We start from the raw sequence: 20,535 nt of genomic DNA on the forward strand, positions 1-20,535 counted from the left end.
TATTTATTTATATACATTTTAATTTATGGGAGAACTTTTTTTTGTAATAATGTCCGATAGAGTAAAAATACCTGTAAACAAAGATAAAACGTATCCATTGGCAGTTTTTTAAAGTACATGTATTGTACGAAAGTGTTAATTATCACAAACCTTGCTTGAAAGTATATACTCTGGCTAATATAGGGATGCACTGAGTGGCAACACTATTTGATGTAACAGTTTAGCAGGTTGCCCCACTGCTCAAGTTCCGGTTTATAAATTTAAATCAAAGTACTGAAAGTACTGAGAGACGGAGGCATCATTGCAGAGGAGATTAATCTAATAATTCCAAGTATTGAAGTACCGACGGGAGTTGATTTCATCGATTGATATTTATCTAAAATCAACGATATGTAATTTCTCATGCCAAGTAGTTTGTTATCGGTAATTGAATAATGCATATTTTCATAATATGAATTTTTGGGCTTTTCCGACAATTTTAAGAATTCTAGGAAGACATCATATGAATCATGTTGCGTAATATTTCAAGACAGAATAAATTCCATCAAACTATGTATCAGTGATGTAAATATTTCTGGAAAATTGTAGGAATCCAAGCAATATTTAACTATAATAATATTTAATGCTTTAGAATGCATTACATCGAATTTATCGATTATTTTCGAGAACAAGGTCTTGTCAGCAACGATGATCTGTGGTTAGGTCCAAACACAGTTTCACTTCCGGTTTGCCAGGGTAGCTGCATATGAGAGTTGATAAAAATCAACTCACAAGAATTTTAATGGCTTTTCTTCTTCCAATTTTAAGGTATAGAAGGTTCAGAGTATTAATTAAGTGTTTGCAATACTAAATACTACAGGACAGAAACTACTTTGCTAACATATTCATGCTCCTTTATGGAATATGCAAAAACAAATTACAAACAAAAAAATATTTTGTTAGTTAGTACTATACCTAATGATTCACAATACATACTAAAATTTATGATATATAATCAATAAAAACTTTTGAACAGTGAACTTTTTTCATATGAAAAAAAAATTGTTCCTGCATAAAACCCCTAATGTCACATGTAGGTAATACATGCATGATCTCAATCTCATATACTTGTTGTTCTTTTTAATCTTTTGCAGAATGTACGATTCGATTGTAGAGTGATCAAATATATTTTTAAGCGTTTCAAAAAGTTATGGAGATGAAATATTTATATATAAGAGACCCTACAGCTCATTTTGCTCAAAATTAGCGTTGACTTAATCATTTCAGGTGGTCCGAAAAGTAAATATTGCTAGCTCTGCAGCCTTTTGATCAACAGCTTAGCGCATCAACTGTAAACATTTTGTTGTGACTTTCTGCAATGGATGAAAATATTACGAATTCGTACAGATTTTACTTGTGGTGTAAACAAAATTTTAGAGATATAAATTTAGAATTTCGGGAAAATATTTAACATGCAATTGCGAGCTTTTTTTTGCTGTAAAAAAAATTCAGTCTTTCAGTATATGTACGACTTCTATTCTTTTATCTAACTATGTTTAAAAAGGAAAATATCCAAGATGAAGAGAATTCGGTGTAATATCTCTTTAAAGCTAAATCTAAAATAATATACCGCGGTAGATCTTGTAATACCCCGTACTTCACTTTTAAAAGAAATATACATGTACATTCTGTCAAATGTTTTCACACCTTCACGCGAAATTCTCTTATCAGCGTGCAAAAACACACTGACTTCCCAAGTTACTTTGAAATCGACAGCGCTGGCCTGACAATGCAGGATTAATCAAGCTGCACAGCACGTGGCCTGGGTACTCTACCTATGCATTCGGATCACGCTCGCCCTTTTCCGTAACCGATAAGAAGATTATTTGCGGTGACGGAAATGGCCGAGTAGTTACAATTGCTACCTATGCACACACTGAATGTGTGTGTGTGTGTGTGTGGGGGGGGGGGGGGGGGGGGGGGGGGGTTGCGTTAAAGGGTGTAATCTGGATGTTTAATTTATTTGTTTCACTATCTTTATAGTAGATTTAGTATGCATGCCAAGTAAAACTAAACTAAAATGTGCCATGCTACGATCACGGTTGTCTGTACCTAATTGGGGGAATACTCAAATCATTTTATTGGATCGATGCCGGGGGCGGGAGTGTAGCTATACATAAAAAGATATATCTCCGCAGGAGATTAATTGATAATGCGCAAGTAATATACGATACTAAGAACCATGCCGTGTTTATCCATTGAATCTCATAATTATTCAATATTTCGGTCAACACATGATGGTTCTTGAGGAATCCTCATTATTTGACGTCACGGACAGGAAGCTGTATAAAAAGTATAAATAGCCACTAAACGATTACACACCATTGCTATTCTTAAACTCATGCATATTCATACTAACTTGGAATTTGACATATGGACTAAAATTTTCGAGCAAATTTATGTTTATTGATCGCAATATGTATAGTTCTATTTATGGTAATTGCAAATAAGATATTTATTTCAATAATAATATTGAAATATGAATCCCAAACGAATATTGCAATTTTTGCCGCTAGGTGATGTCCATCAAATCCACTATCGACGTCACATGTGAGCTGACCGGTAGCAATAGAGGAGGCTCATAGAGCCTCCGTCTAAAAAGCATTTTAATAAGCAGATTTTTTGCACCTGCCTACTCTTATGCTGTATTGATATTTTATTCACCAGCTGACAAGCAAAATACACATTATGTGATGTTGTTGGACTCTGTATCAGGATTGGGGTAAGGGTTTTAAAAAAACGCACTGTTATCCATGTTTTTAATATATTACAGATATACTGACCATGCTGACAGTAAATACTTCAGATATTGCATTTTTTTTTAACTTTAATTAATCAGTGCCACAAATACTTTTACAAATGTGGTGCTTATAATACAAACATACCGTACACAAAACTTTAACATTTAACAGCGCAAACTTGTTCTGAATCAATTTTGGACTGATCTGTAATAAATCTTTTTTTGTAACTCTCTCAGTCTGTAGGAACATTTATTTATCATTTATTTATTTATTCATCAGACAATATTTACTACATTTTGACACTTTATTTGCCATAGACTTTCTCTCAAACACGCTAAACGACCTCATATTGTCAAATTCACGTGTACCATAGATTAAATCACCATTTTAGATGTTAACAAACCACACTTCTTCATTTTACAGTGTTGGTGATGATGTTTCAAAAATTTTAGTAACAGCTGTATTGTAAGTAAATAAGAAATGACATGCTCTACAAAGTCTAATGGATTTCAGACGTGTCAGCACGAATTTTCCCATGGATCTACATTTTGCAGCTAGCAAGTTGTGTGAAAAATTCGCACTATATCAAGTCTGTTCAACTCATGCAATATTCCATATGTGAAACATTGTAAATAGTAACTATAATACAAATATTTGCACACTAAACAGTTTCTGACAAATTTAGAAGAATAATCTGTGTATTAACAATGTGAAACTTTAATGTACATGTATGTAGGCTCGTCTCTTCTTTTAGAAAACTTTTTTCGTTGTGTTTTCTTCCACTAACATTCCTTGGCACTTACACATTTAGACATGTACCTTCATATCGCCTCATTCTATCTCCATTATATCTCTGTAATTTTCAACTTGCAAGTACATGTGTACTACTTTACAAGTATTTTCCTCTGACGTTTGTTTCCACGTGTTGCTGTCAACAAGCATTTGATAAGTGGACAAGTCTATAAAAATGTGTTACTTAGAACCTTTGTTGCAAATACACACCAATTAGAAAGTGTTGTCCATCAATGCAATGCTATATCAGCCGTAGTGTATACTTTCAAGTGAGATTTGTGATAATTATATTAAAAAAAGTGTGACATTTAGAATGCATGAAATACAAATCTGTGAGCATCTGTGAGCCAATGCTCACCAATGATACCCCAGCTTTGGGGAGAATATAAAATAACAAGAGGCCCATGGGCCACATCACTCACCTGAGCAACAATAAGTATAATAAAATCAGTTTAATGGAGTCATATGGAAACTATCTGAAAATGAAGTTTAAATGTAGCACCTGTATAAATGAAAATCAATTTTTTTTTACCCTTGATATTCTTATGTTTATAATCAAGTCCCTTTTCTAATAGGATGATTTTATATCTACACTGAGTGGCCAGAATTATTACAACAAACATGGCTGACGTCATCACAAATTAACATCAACAGCACACAGAAAAATGAACTTTCAATGTTATAAAAGGTGTCTACTCACATTTTTCTTTCAGTATTTTGTTGCATAGCCTTTCTAAATTGTAACCTGTTGTAGTCTGCGAGAAATCGAGGCATAAAACTTCTGATGTAGGTCTGTGAAAGTCCATTATTTTACACCCCGGATACTATGCCCCGAATATGCCTCGTTATGCGTCAGCAATAAAAATAAAATTTGAAGCAAACAACGTTGTGATGACGTTAGCCATGTTTGTTGCAATACTTTTGGCCACTCAGTGTATATCACCTGTTGAGCATTGCAGTTCTCAAAAAGACTTAATAAACAATTGTTTATATATGGGATATAAACCTACAACAAACATCAAACAATTGCAAAATTGGAATCCCAATGTGGCCCAAACATACTCCTCAAGATTTTGATTTGAAAGAATTTAAATCTACATTATCTGAAGTTGCTTTCAGTAAAGTTACAGCTTTTCTAGGCAAGTGGTTTTTAGAAAAGATATTTTAAAAAATTTTCTATCAATATTTTTGCCCCCCCCTCCCATGTTGTGACCCCATCCTACCCCTGGGGTTCATGTTTTGAACAAATTTGAATCTACCCTACCTGAGGATGCTTCCACACAAGTTTCAGCTTTCCTGGCTGATTAGTTTTTGAGAAGAGGATTTTAAAAGATTTACACTTTATATTCCTATGTAAAAGTTCACCCCCCCCCCCCCATTGTGGCCCCACCCAACCCCCGGGGGTCATGATTTTTACAAACTTGTATCTATACTATATAAGGATGCTTCCAAACAAGTTTCAGCTTTCCTGGCTGATTAGTTTCTGAGAAGATTTTAAAGATTAACTCTATGTAAAACTTCGACCCCTCATTGTGGCCCATCTTACCCCTAGGAACCATGAATTAAACAAACTTGAATCTACACAATCTGAGGATGCTTCCACACAAGTTTCAGCTTTTCTGGCCAAATGGTTTTTGAGAACAAGATTTTAAAAGAATTAAACTATAAATTCCTATGTAAAAGGTCAACCCGCCATTGTGGCCCCATCCTACCCCTGGGGGTCATGATTTTCACAACTTAAAATTTACACTACATGAGGATGCTTCCACACAAGTTTCAGCTTTCCTGGCTGATTGGTTTCTGAGAAGAAGATTTACTCTATATACACTATGTAAAACATTTCAACCCCCATAGTGGCCTCACCTTACCCCCAGGGACCATGAATTGTACAAACTTAAATCTACACTATCTGAGGATGCTTCCACACAAGTTTCAGCATTTCTGGCCAAATGGTTTTTGAGAAGAAGATTTTTGAAAAATATCAGCAAATTTTCAATAGGGTGATTTAACCATGCATCGGACACATACCTTGGATCGGACAACTTTGTTTATAAATATACAAATAAATGTGCATGCGCTCGTGTGTTGTTTCGTATATTCCTGAATTAGAACAAATTAACTTTATCATTATTAAGAATTTGACAGTCACATTGTCATAGAAATAGCAATATAGACAACGTAAAATGACATCAAATACGCCATTATTGAAAATTTAGTTACGAAAATTTTACACTAAAGCATTATTTGAATGTTGTGCGTTTGATTGTGAATTAGTGAAAATGCACTCTCTGCGTAAATTAATTAGAAAGATGTAAGTTTTGAAACAAAATTTGATTAAAATAAGTCCAAGAAATTTGAACAATTAATGTCAAGGTCATTATTGCACCATATGTTCATTTCACCATGGATCGGACACAAATTAACCATGCATCGGACAGTTTTCACTGCATGATTTCTTCTAATAATATGGATATTATGTGCCCATTCCTTGTGATATACTTTAAATGTGAAGTAAAATAAAAATTTAAGAAATAATTGATACAAACATTTTCCTCAAACCACTTAAAAATCGAGTTTTACGGACACAGCCTTTTTAGTCCAAAGTGCCTGTAGGAGCTGGCACGATTAAGAAGCCCTTATGATAAATATTCCTTTAAACAGAAGCACTAGTCTAAATTCCTATGTGTAGATTTGAGGATATACATTAAAAGAAATATGAATAGCAATTGAATAAATTAATATTTCCGAACCTTTGTATTTTTGCATTAAAACCAGAAAATGTTGTTATTTTTAATCTCTATTGCACTTCTATAGCTGTCCGATGCTTGGTAAATATTGTCCGATCCATGGTGAAATAGTTCAACACTTCATTTATTTGCTTTATTTTCTACATTTTTAACAATTTCACAATTTTTTCTCCAATAATTAAGCAAGGGGAAAACCTGTAACTTTTAAAACAAGTTTTATTTATATTTGGACGATATTTGATGCATGAACAAAGGGAAAAATCCAAAGGTGTCCGATGCATGGTGAAATCACCCTAAATCTTTATTATCTCCCCTTGAAAAAGAGTGTCGCCCTTCATTTTCGCAAACTTGAATCCCCTTTACCCAATGATGCTTTGTGCCAAGTTTAGTTGATATTGGACCAGTGGTTCTGGAGAAAAAGTCGAAAATGTAAAAAGTTTACAGGCAGACGTATGGACAGACAGATGGACGCTGGACAAAAAGTGATCAGAAAAGTTCACTTGAGCTTTCAGCAGTCAACAATTAACAGGAAGTTGACGTCCGATTGGTACAAAAATGAATCCCACCATCCCTACTCTTCTTCAGAGCAGGGATATAAAGATTCCATGAATCAGCTGCTATATCAGAAGATAAGAAGTATGCCTCATGTTAAAATAACAGAAACACAGCTACATGTATCTGGTATGTATGAGACTTACTGCATTTTGGATAGAGCTGTCATTGCTAAGAAACATCAAAGTGTATGCATTTATGGATTCTAGGTACATTGTCAAGTCATTCATCCCTTTAACAGGAGGTACTTCGAGGGGCCAGATGTAACCATGGAAACTAACATACAGGGGATCCCCTTCTTGGCTTTGTAGGTAATGGATAGGGACTTTAATCCCTGTGGCAGATAATTCTCCCACAAACTCCACCTGGAATGATATGCATCACATTTGATTACCATTACTAGAGAGAGAGAGAGAGAGAGAATACTTCCAATTCAGATATACTACATATAGTATCAGCCTTCATAATCTAGATACAAAACCTACAGACAGTACATTACTCTGTAGACCTTTTTCACCCTGCTGACATATTCTGAGTAAAGAGTTACTTAATCCAAGTAAAGAGTTACTGGTACCTTATCCACTGTGAATGGAGTAAAGAGTTACCTTATCAGGGCAAAGAGTTACCTCATCTGGCTGTGAATTGTTTCTTGGATGATAGAAGCTGGCTTTCTGAATACCACCGGGGACCTCTGCTAAACTGCACTGGGCAATATCTGTCCAGCTTGGACTTGAACTGTTCCACCATCCTATGATTCCAGATGCTGTGTTATCTGCTCTTTGGCAAGATCCCTCTGGTACTACAACACAAAAGACCACTTAACAGGCAGTAACTAACATCACAAGCCACATTCAACATCAACATGAAATTCATTGAAATACAATACCATGCTTAAAAGCTAAAGAATTTGACTTATTTTAATCATGAAAGAGCTAACAAGAAACAATGTTTCACAACATTCTATTTAACATGCTACTCAAATTTGTGTTTTTCATTTAGATCCACAGATTTATGGGGGGGGGTTACATATTCATACCTGCTTTCTGCTGGCATGTTGAGTTTTTCACACACCAGGAGCATTCCACTTGATAAAACCGTCGCCTTGGAGATGCAGTGGTCAACTTGACCCCTTGACCTTGCAACAGACATGCTTGACAAGTTTTAAGATGGGAACAAATTCCTTGGCAATGATACGGCAGTGCTGATAACTCATCCCTGTAACACATCTGAAAAGGTATCACAAATTATTAATCTGCCTAGAGTTTTCCTTTTTTGAAAATATAGGATGAATTATAAAGATAATTTCAGAAAAGGTGTGACTGTCATTGTGATAAAATAGAACAACAAAGGTCTAAAACTGTCCAAAAAATGAACAGCTTAATTCAACCGTAATAATTTTCTTTAAACACTTTTATAGGTTTACTTTGCACTGATAAACAAAGAGATTTTTATTGATTATCAATTCGATCCAAAGCCCTACTATTTAAATTTACATAAAACCTGAAGCATGTAATACATGAATGAATAATTAAATTTTGATTTTTTTCTTTCTGATATATTTCGGTTTGATGCATTCAATATGGATGCGCCTTCTGCTGATGCAGTCATTGATCTTAAATAATTGGATTGAACAGGAAATGAAAGTTTTAATATGAAATAGCTGAATTGGAAACAAAGGAAAAACACATGGGTTGTTCACTGTGCAGCAAGATTTGTTATAAAAGACCCATGGACCACATCACTAACCTGAGCAACATTGGCTTTATATGGGCGTTCAAAATGATATTGTGCAAAATGTCCCCTTGTTAGATTAACAAAAAATAAATATCTGAATTTTACACTTATTTTTGCATATCTTTGACATAGGTACCTTTATGGAATACAGTCGCACCTGTTTTAAGGGGCCACTTGTCAGACAGTGACAAACTGGTCGCTTAAGACAGTTGGCCTCTTATTCCAGGTTTCAAATTCATAAAAAAAAGCACCGAGTATATTCATTTTGGCTCTATTGCACAGATCTATTTACAACAACTGTAATGGCGGTGTACACGGAGATGATGAATGCACAGTTCGGGTTGCTGAATAGTTTATATTTGAGAAATAAAGTACGAGTTTTCGTGAATGTTGCAGAATAACCTCCAAGGTCGAGAAATGTTGTTTTGAAATATAAAAGCAGAGGCTTTTATATTTCAAACAACATTTCGAGACCGAGGAGGTTATCCTGCAACATTCACGATAACAAGAACTTTATTTCTATTCTACTAACAGCCCAGTATTTCTACAGATCGTTTCTCCTATAGAGAGACGATCGTGGTCATTTTGACGGCTGTTCCGTGTAACCCCAATGATTTTGTAAGTAATGTTTACGTGTGTATAGATCAAAGGAATCACATGCAGACGACAGAATTTTTCTTTAGATTTTTAATACTCTTTACTTATTTATAAAATATCTTTGAATCATGTTCCAAATAATTTAAAGGCAATTTAATACAATTATTACTACTACATGTTATATATTTTATGTAAAAACACGCAGTGAAAATGTGCTAGGGAGGTGCTAGGAACAGCCGCATTGATCTCTTGAAAATAAACATTTGAGGCAATACATATCATTTTGACTGGATCTAACACGTGAAATTGACATAGTTTTAAAACATTTTTTACGGTTTGAAGTTGTACTTTTATGGTTAGTGCGAGACAAATAGGTATTTCTGATCTGATAATTTACTGATGATGACGTTCATGGTATATTGGAGAATAATGTCCGCGGCATCTCTTTAATCTCGGCAATAACTGTAGTAGAATAATTTCTAAATGGCCATTTTAAATTTATTTATCTATCAATGGATTCAAAACAAACAAAATACGCTCAAACAATAATTTTTATTGTAATATAAAAGAAATTTTCTAGAAAAACTTGCGTATTATTATATAAATGGCCAATCGCGGTACATTTTAATCTGTTCAGCGCAAGACTAGCTGGCCATTTAATAACTTTGTAATGCATTGAGTTTATAAATAGAACACAGAACAGGTGTTATAATCAATTATCTCATTAAATCTTAGAAGAACTCAAATTACACGCTCAATTATTTGTAATTAACTCGATCATTATCAGCATGTCTAAATTTGGCTTCTTTCGATACGGGGTCACATGTCAGAGTCAGCATTCATGTGACAAAACAGACAAAATGGCCGTTGAAAACAGGCATGTTAAAAGCATGGGAAGTAAAACCACTGGCCGCTGGCTGTGTTAGACAGGTGGCCGCTTAAATGAGTTAAAATATAGTGAAAAACTAAACGGGCGGGATTGAAACTGGCCGCTTATGGTGAGGACCGCTGATTAAAGGTGGCCGTAACAGCAAGTGTGACTGTACCATTTTTACTGAAAATAATAAGATCCTTTGCAAGATATTTAAGTAAATTTTCAGTAGGGATTCACTTTTAATTTCCAGGTCTCTTTATTTTAGTCTCCCTCCCCCTCTTTATAAAGTGATCAAAATATATGTGAGCAAAATGATTTTTACATGCTTATTACAAATAATGCAGCATTGCTATTAACTGCAGGTCAAGTTTACTGTTATGGCCAAGTTGAAAGATATATTCAGTCATCGTTAAAGCCACATGTGGAATTGCAAAGTTTCTTTTTCCTTAGCAAGGATAATATTAATAATATATTATTGCAACGATTTCTTATTAGTTCTTACTTCTCTTATATGTTAGATTTGGCAGCTAAACCTATTTTTACTGAATAAACTAAGGTAATTGTTTAAGTCTCTGCACTCAAAGATTTTTTTTCCGCAAAAGAACAGCTTAAGGATGGTGGACCCAATTCATTTCTACAATAGATTTTTTATCTAAAATTTTTAAATAATGTTAATCAGTTAATGGTGAGTGAAAACCAATAAAAAAATTACATGATCATCGACTTCCTTATTTTACTGGGGGTGTTTCAAAATTTGGGTACGAAAATCTTCAGATATAATAGAAACATACTTGCCAACTGACCCGATTTCGTCGGGTCCCACCCGATTTTTCAACCCTTCACCCGATTATCTTTTATGTCCCGGCGGGTCATGCTTTTCACCCGATTTTTGTCGAACAACCCGAAAAATCTCCCGATTTCCAGATTTCTATCGCATATACCTATGAAATGCATGGTAAATATGTTGTGAATGTCGTTACGCGCTATGGCCAGATTTTTTACTTTCCAAATCTGGTCATGACCAGATTTTCACATGTTGGAGGTTGGCAAGTATGAATAGAAAGTAATGGAAATTTTCTGGGGTGTGGTATAAAAACTGATATTTTAAAAATTCTGCAATAGATAATTTAATCTAATTAAATTATAATATTAAGAAGTCAATTAGCTTATCAATGAACATAAAAAAGATGTGGGTCATCGACCTAAATTCTTGGAGGGGTTGTGTCAAAGTTCACTGCGTGGTTCCTTTTTCTTCAGAAATATCATTGAAAAAAAAATAATTAATTATTGCCGGATGTTACATTAATTGCTTTGCATATAAATGTTGTTAAGTTAAGGTATTAATTCTATATATATCAGATTATAAGACTATAATCTGACTTTGGGCGTTTTAGGATTTATAAACCATTGAAATATAACGGACTCATCCCAAACAGAGGAAATTCGGACTAATATATTTAATAATCCACAAAAAATATTTTGGCATCACTAATCATGTTTAGTAGAATGAAAAAATTATTATTTTCTCTTATTCTGATGTATGTCATTAAGAAAGTAATATTCCTAGCATATGCGTGGATTTCTGTGCAAAGGTGCGAAATCTTGAATTGTGTCCGTTGTCCTTTATCAATTTGATGGTAAATGCATGCAATTTTTTATTGCATGCGTTAATGTATCTAATTTTCAGAAGTCTTTTATATCATAGTTGATATTGTTAATTACTTATCAGAAACCCTTCCTACTTATGTTGTATATAAAAATATGTGCTTTGAAATATACCCAAAAAGGCAGCGCAATGCTACCTCTTTTTGGTTCTAAATCTACCTCTTTTTCACCACTGGAGGTTAACATATATGGTTTACATAGCTCAGTAAATTGATGCCTACTGATCAATTTGACTGAAACAGAAACCAACCATAATTAACTAAGCAATCAAATTTCCAATAAAAAAATCTACCCTCAAGACCCATTCAAGATTCCATGATCAAAGCAATTTACAGATCATTCAAAATTTCTCCAAAAAACAAATATCTATCCTATGGATGATCGAGCCTGCAAGTCTTAGAATGTGAGCTTGCCAAACTAAATGACTAGAAGCGGCGATTTCTGTTTATATTATAAGTACATGCACATTTTTGCTCTATGAGATTATGCCATTTTTTTTCACCCATTAAGAAACATATTTCATCTTTGTAATGTTTTGGATTATATGACAAATATTTTCACAATGATCAACGCTTTCTGTGAAGTTTTCGTCTTCTAGAAAAATGGGTGTAAGCACCTGCATTTGAACTGAACTGTACTTTGTTTTCATTGGTGGGGTAGGTCATTGGTTCATGTGTTTATTGGGTATATGTAAATTCCGACCAAATTATTGGTCATCAAGACACTCAATATCATGGACACCATACCTCAGATCTTGTCCTATGAACACACCCTGGTCGCTTGATGTCAGTTCTGTTCTTGCAGATGATGCATTCCAGGTTGTCATAGCATGTATACGGCATGTTGTCCGAATAGTTGTTCATGCAGTAGTCTTTGTCTTGGCTGATTTCAGACTAGAAAATTTTAAAAAAAAAACAATTTTCCATTAAATCAGTTTATTCCAAAAGGTACCAGCCTATTTAGGATGTATTGCTGATTATCATATAGCCTATGTTATATTCCTATGGATAATTAAAATTTCATTAAGTGTTAATTGCATTAGTAAATAACTTGATACAAAAAAAACTTGTTATGATAACAACACACAATATTCCCAGAAATATTGAATTTAAAAAAAAAAAAAAAAACAAGTATGCTTAATTCATAGAACACTTATTATACCCTCTTGAATATCTTAAGCAATAATGCTATACATGTATTTCATTTTGCAAGAAATTATAATATAGTGCAACTCTGAGTTATCATGTAATTCTTTAGGGGTTTTACCATTTAATCTGTATATTATTTTATTTATTACACCAGTTACTAAATATAGAAACCATTGCTGCTGCTTCTGTAACGTAATCATCTTAATACTTGTCTTGGTCGATAGAGAACACATAGATGAACTGAATTCTCATAGTCTCTCATAGCCTCTATTGATTACAAGACAAACTGCAGCTCTTCTCTTTAATTTTGTGTGTTCATCAGAATACAGCATATTCCTAAACCAAAAACACCGAGGGCTTTTTTAAAAAGAAAAGAAAAGGGTAGAATACTATGGGGAACTTGAAAAAACATATCAAATCTTAGATACTGGGTTACCTAGCTTACGAACGAATTCGGCATTAATAACAACCTTGTTTCGATGTCTCAACATGCTGGTCAATACAGCTGCAAATCAATGCATATATATGGAATGTGGTTTTGACAAGTGAAATCATGAAGTGCAGTTTGTTCTTTCAGCCTCACTGGCCATACACAGCTTAAATTAGCACAACTGTTGATGTTAGAGGCTGAAGCTTTTACATTTTAGGAAAACTGAAAAATCGAAGGCCGGAACAGCCACAAAGGCGTCGAGCTGACATTTTCTTCTATATAGGTATCATAATTTGAATTTCTGTACCAATGGTCATATATCAAATTATATTAGAATAATCAAAGTACTGAAGTACTGACAGGAGTTGATTATATCGATTATTATTCATTTTAAAATCAACAATATGTTACTTTGCTTGGCAAGTAGTTTATAACCTTTGAGTTACACATATTTTTATAATATGAATTCTTCAAGAATTTCGAGAAAAGCCAGTATGAATTGTGTTGTGTAATAGTTAAAGATAGAATTTATTCAATCAAACTATGTAAAAGTAATCGAAATATTCCAAAAATTGTATGGATCCAAGCAATAATGAACTCTAGTCTCGTTCAACCAGATGCTCGCTCTCCCACAAGCAAGAGAATGTGTTCTCTGCTTGTCAGAGATTTACGGAGACAGCCGATGGTTGAACGAGACTATATTGAACTCTGGTGTATGAATACATACGACTGCAAAAAATATGTAAATTGTTCGTACTATTTAACATCTGACTATTTTCAAGGTGTTCATAAATAAATATCTTAGAACACAATGCTTCAAGATATATTACATCGAATTTATGGATTATTTTCAAGAACTAAATCTTGTCAGCGGTGATGATTTGTGCTTAGGTCCAAACACTGTTTCAGTTTCGGTTTGCCAGGGTGACTGCATAGGAGAGTTGATTAAAAATCAACTCCCAAAAAAGTAAATTACTCAGAATTTTCCTTATAAAATAAATAGTGAAGCATTTACCGGTATTACAATAACTCATCATGGTTACAAATATTGAAGAAATTCAAAAATAAATTATTTTCTTTCTTTCTGCTTTATACAGTCTTTAAAGTTTAAACAATTTTCACAGGTTCATAATTTGAATACGAGGATACAACACATTAACAATGTGTCCCTAATTATAATAATAAAACATACATTTATTTATTTCAATTCCCGTTTGAAACAAGATTACCTATGGTATAGTTGTTTACAAACAAACCCACATTACCCACATTACATGCTATCTATATATAATGCTCGCCCAAACCAGCTGCATTATCACATCAAAATCACTAGATATGTTTATCGCTACGTTCTTTTGGAGACCGTGCCAAATAACAAATAAATATACATATTAAATTTTATTTCAATCAGGCACCATCTCCAATTAAAATGTAAGCGATAAACTAGAATTATATTTAGTGAATTTTTACACCTTATTGTATTCATCTGCAATTTCTGGATAAAGCAAATTTATACTTATGTAATGAGTTGTCAATAACCAGTGAGGCAAAGTTGGTTTTTTTTACACAATTTAGTTGAATAAATGGAATAAAAATGTTGTAATACTTTTCATACTTTAAGGAACTCAGTTTTTATGCACATTTAGAGGGTGGCGCAGAAGAAAAATCTGAACAATTACCAATCCAAACCATCACTAGAAGACTGCCAAGCATTAGCTCGAGGCCTTAAAAAACTACATTAAAATTTATTCCATTTTTAAGAGATATTTTTTAAATTGCTCCAAAAAGCAATATCTTTATATGTTTTTGCAAGTTCATTAATGTTTTATGTTGTTATATTGATTGAAAAGAATTGGAATTTATTGTTACGGTATATTGATTGAAAAGAATTTGAATTTACACTATCTGGGGTTGCTTTCACTAAAGTTACAGCTTTTCTTGGCAAATGGTTTTATAGAAAAAGAATTTTAAAATTTTCTCAATATATTCCTTTGTAAAAATTTGCACCCACAACCCCCTTTCTCGTTGTGACCTCATCCTACCCCCTGGGGATCATAATTTGAGCAAACTTAAATCAACCCTACCTGAAGATGCTTCCACACAAGTTTCAGCTTTCCTGGCTGATTGCTTTCCGAGAAGATTTTTAAAGATTTCCTCTATATATTCCTATGTAAAAATTTGGCCTCCCCATTGTAGCCTAACCCTTCCCCCAGGGATCATGTTTTGAACAAACTTGAATCGACCCTACTTAAGGATGCTTCCACACAAGTTTCAGCTTTCCTTGCTGATTGCTTTCTGAGAAGATTTTTAAAGATTTCCTCGATATATTCCTATGTAAAAATTTGCCCTCCCCATTGTAGCCTAACCCTACACCCAGGGATCATGTTTTGAACAAACTTGAATCGACCCTACTTGAGGATGCTTCCACACATGTATCAACTTTCCTGGCTGATTGGTTTCTGACAAGAAGATTTTTAAATATTTACTCTTTAGATTCCTATGTAAAAATATGAACCCCTATTGTGGCCCAACCCTACCCCCAGGGGTCATGGTTTTCACAACTTTGAATCTACACCCTTAGGATGCTTCCACATCAGTTTCAGCTTTCCTGGCCAAATTGTTTCTTGAGAAGACTTTTGAAAATTTCTCCAAAAATTTCAATAATTCCTAATTATTTCCCCTTGAAAAAGGGTGTGGTTTTTTATTTTCACAACTTTAAATCCCCTTTGCCTTAATAGGGGTGCTTTGTGCTAAGTTTTGTTGAAATGGGCCCAGTGGTTAAGGAGAAGATTTTGAAAATGTGAAAAGATTTAATTCAGACAGATGGACAGATGGACAACAGACAAAATGTGAACAGATAAGCTTACTTATATAAGCTTTAAGCTCTGGTGAGCTAAAAAGGATAATGTGTTAAAAAATGTTTACATTAAATTTGCCGAATGCTTCACATTGAAATTAACTTTAATGTGTTTCAATCGTTCTGTCTAGGACCAACACTTTGTGCGAGTTGTTAAAGTAAAGAAATACAATTAACGCATAAGATCCAACATGTTGTCATCTGTAATTAAAAGCTGCTTGCGATCTTTATATAAGGAAATGAAGATAGCAATCATGTGAGATGTTTTATTCGATTTAAATATGTTTAAATTCTAATGTGAACTTAAGCAAGACTTTCTGTTCTATATTGCTTATTCCAAGGCAAAAATTGCAGCATTTTTGCTACTTATACTGTCGCACATATCATTTGTAAGCCCAAACTAATTCTACATAGCACAAAAATCTTGAAAGCTCAGAGCCAAATTTAAAACCTTGCTAGCAAACATCTGACTGGATATCTGATAAGAAAGTTGACCTTCCATTGGTTATTTCCTTATATTTACATTTGCAAATATGTTTCCTTATATGGGTGAAGCTATTGAATAGCCAAAACATTCAATTCTGTATGAAAATTTTCATGATGTCACAATGATAATAGCACACACTTATCGCTCATCGCTTGAATTATTGTAAACATAAAATTTCTGTAATTTTAACAGTTCTGAACGATTTGTCTTTTTCAAATGTAAATATAAGTAATAAACAGCTATGTTAAAAAGTTCACCTGGATATGAATTTGGTTGACAAGTAATCCAATCTACTGAGAAGTCCTTCGGGCTTCACAGGATTTGATCATGTGACCAACTGCAACCAAATTCATATTCCAGTGAACTTTTTAAATTGCTGTTTATTTCTGAAGTGCAGTACATGATCTGCAGGAGGGGTTTTAATGATCCGATATGAATCAGTTTTAATTAATATCTATCCATGTTTATGGAATTTCCTATCTGGTTTTCAAGAATGAACAAGTTAATTATCGACAGTTTTAAATTTTAAAGTGCATCAACATAAACAATCCCCCCGAGTTTCTCCCACGTACTTTGTACATACAGATAGCAGTTCAAAACAGGATAAACCCAGAGTAGGTCATTTCTCATGAGTTATCTACTGTAATCAGTTTATCACAAAAGAGAAACAAATAACAAAATATATGGCATAAATAAAGATGTTAATTTTAAAGGAATTCTTAAAATTTGAATTAATATCATTTTTAATAAAACTTAAAGGCATTTGGGTCATCTTATTCACCCCTGTTCTTTAAAACATTCGGTATAGGCAATATGAGATACAAATATGAGAGAAATTGGAAATAAATATAGAATTGTAATCTATATAATCAACAGGGTTAGTCGGGAAATATGGGTGCTGGAAATTACCAAATTAAATAGTCAAACGATCAAAGATGGTTAACATATAAGGTGCTGTTTGTCATATTTTTATCGAGCTCTGTTGAAACAAAATAACATCACTGTACAAAAATCAATCTGTTATTCATTCTTTCATAATCTTTCCTCTAATAAAATTTCACAATTATTCTAATCTTATTTCATCAAAGAGGTTTTACATTAAGGGTTGTTCGTAAATTTTGTGGACAAGCCTTTATTTGAATAAAAGTAGCATTATGTATAGATATATTTTTTTAGCATATTTAGAATCCTTTACTATATAGGAATTACATAATGTACAATTTTAAATGTACTGCTTATCAGTGATTTTGACGATAAATGCATGCAAACGTTTCTTAAATTTTTTTTAAACAATAATAAAATAATTGGACTAAAATTATCCAATTAAATCATTTCTTTTGTTGTTTTAGTTTAGATCCACAAACGTTATTACTTTTAAATACTTTAAAGCACTTTTGATTAAAATCTCAACACATGCATATCGATGACCACATGCATATCGATGACTTTAAAAAATCTTGATTTAAAATTTCTTCCATTTTTTGGGAGCGTTTTAAACGTAAGAACAGCAGTTTTTTTTCAGCATTTAACACCCAACTTTGGGGGTGCGTATTACCAGGGATTTATCAAGGCTGTTTTTACTACCGGTAAACGGTACCTTTCCCCTCTTAAAATAGGTGCAAAAATTCCCCTTTTCAGAGAGAAAATTCCCAGATCAAACAGAAAATATTAAAATAATAGGTGTGTTTTTGATCAGTAACTACGCCAGAATTTCCTCAGAAAGAGAACTTGATGTTGCTCTGTCTTCTGAGTGTCAATTAATGTCATTGGCAAAAGAATGATAGTAAACTAATCTAAAAATATATTCACTGCGTGAATTAACCCTGTTGTGAGAAATAACTTGAAACAAATTAATTCATCTTGGGTTATATACGGGTAATGCAACAACATACATGTACCTTACATTATGCATTGGAAATAACAAAAACGATGTTTATTACTTGTAATCCTGATATCACTGCAGTTAGCTGATTACATTTTATTAGTTAATAAATCAGCAATAAATGTAAAAATTACTATAAAACCGTTTGTAAAGAGTTATCTTCAAAATCAACAGATCCTCTAAATAACGGTAGTAAGTGGGTCAAAGGGTTAGACTAATACCCCAAATGCACGTGAATATACTTTTTCCTCTTTCCGAGTGTTAAATTTTTTTTTTTAAATTTCTACCTACCTACCTTTATTTATTTTTCAGGGGACAGGAAACAGTGATCTATATTATATATGGGTTTTTTTGTGTTTAAGTTTTTTTGTTTTGTTATTTGCCGAAAAAGGGTAGTTTTTTTTTGTCTTCATAAATGTATAGAAATGAACTTTAGAAGCTCCCGAAATGCAGGATTTTTTGCTCCATTTATTTAAGAATTTTCGGGGGGGGGGGGGGGGGGGGGGGGGGGACCCCTGGACCCCCCTTGCATTCTCGCGCCTCCGGCTCTCAAATCGCACCTACGACTCAAATTTTCCCCTTTAAATATGAAAAGGGTAGTAAAATAAAATAGCTAGATAAATCCCTGAATACACACAGGTGCGCATTATACATTTGACTTTACCATCCATTAGTTACGGAAGCACCTTCCCATTGTGCACCTTCCAATTTTTAAGGTGTTAGCCTGTTAAACCTAATATGGAGGTGTTATAACCCTTATGACGCAGTTGTTATTTAAAATTTAAAATGGTACGCATTGCCAAAGGAGTGTGCAAGAGTGTTGAATGATATTTCGACACTTACTGTTTAAAGGGGGGGGGTCAGGACTACCCCTGGGGCCTTTAACTACATACCATTTGATTCCCCTTGACACAAGGAACAAGAATATATATGGTGTAGGGGTGGGGATCTCAACATTTTTCAAGATATTTGGTCATTTCCAATTCCTGGGGTGGGGATGACCCCAGGGATCTAATAAACCCCATGTATTTCCTATAACAGTCAATATAAGATTCTGCAAACCCTACCCATGTAATTATCTCTGTCTGTTTTCAAGTTATAACCATTTACAATAGAGTCTATGATTTTTACCATAGGCTTCTATGTTAGACCCCACACATTTTTGAACCCCCCGGTTGGCCAACCCCAAATGAGAAAAATCAAACCAGGGTGCACAACTCGATATGCAGGCCTATCAGATCCTAGAGTTTTGTACAATCTGTTCAGCCATCCCTGAGAAATGCGATGGACAAGTTCAAAGCACTCAAAGAGTGTTGAATGAGTAATTGTATGAATAAGTTTTAGTAAGTGATGTGAGGATGATGTTTACAGTTGTGTGCATGTTGATCATATTTACTTTTTAATAATAAATTAATTAGGCTGACCTATAGAAATTTACTACTAAATTTCTGAATATGCATGATTTACTAATTCACTTTAAAGAGCAAGGGCACGCCAATATTCCCTAAGCCTGCAACAAAAATTTTGGCTTGCGAATGCTCGCTCTGCTGAACATGCCTCTGATAAGCTTCACAATTCATATGCAATATCGTACAGTAATTTATAACATTTGAATAAAATGGATGAAAAAGTAATTAACAATAAATATATATTACAATTACAAGGTAAACTGAAGTTTATCAGAGGCCGTAAAATAATAAGAAGAACCGTACAAAAACAATGTCTCCAAACTTCATTTAGGAGACTTGAAAAGTTAACTAATAATGAATCAAAAATGCAAAATCATCCTGGGTGATAATTGAACTTTAAAAATACCATGCCCTTAGTTACTTACATTAGGGGGGGCTACAACTCCAGGAAATTTGTACGCAATGACATCACCATGGGGATAGCCACTGAAACCGCCAATAATCACCATAATGTTGCCATGGATACCAACAGCTGAGTGACCAAACCTTCCTTTTTTGGGCATTGATTCTGGAATTACATC

At 33.7% G+C, this 20,535-nt stretch overlaps 1 protein-coding gene across 1 annotated transcript in view; it reads right to left on the minus strand.

The window, feature by feature from the left end:
- LOC105325693 (multiple epidermal growth factor-like domains protein 8) overlaps positions 1-20,535 on the minus strand; it is a 93,456-nt gene that overhangs the window by 64,070 nt on the left and 8,851 nt on the right. The window contains exons 4-8 of the mRNA XM_034448320.2: positions 20,380-20,522; positions 12,488-12,634; positions 7,908-8,097; positions 7,498-7,670; positions 7,018-7,236 (exon numbers count right to left, since the gene is read on the minus strand). Of these exons, the coding sequence (XP_034304211.2) occupies positions 7,018-7,236; positions 7,498-7,670; positions 7,908-8,097; positions 12,488-12,634; positions 20,380-20,522 (872 nt within the window). The remainder of the gene's footprint in view (positions 1-7,017; positions 7,237-7,497; positions 7,671-7,907; positions 8,098-12,487; positions 12,635-20,379; positions 20,523-20,535) is intronic.

The sequence above is a fragment of the Magallana gigas genome, chromosome 2 (genome assembly GCF_963853765.1).
Source record: "Magallana gigas chromosome 2, xbMagGiga1.1, whole genome shotgun sequence".
Lineage (NCBI taxonomy): Eukaryota > Metazoa > Mollusca > Bivalvia > Ostreida > Ostreidae > Magallana > Magallana gigas.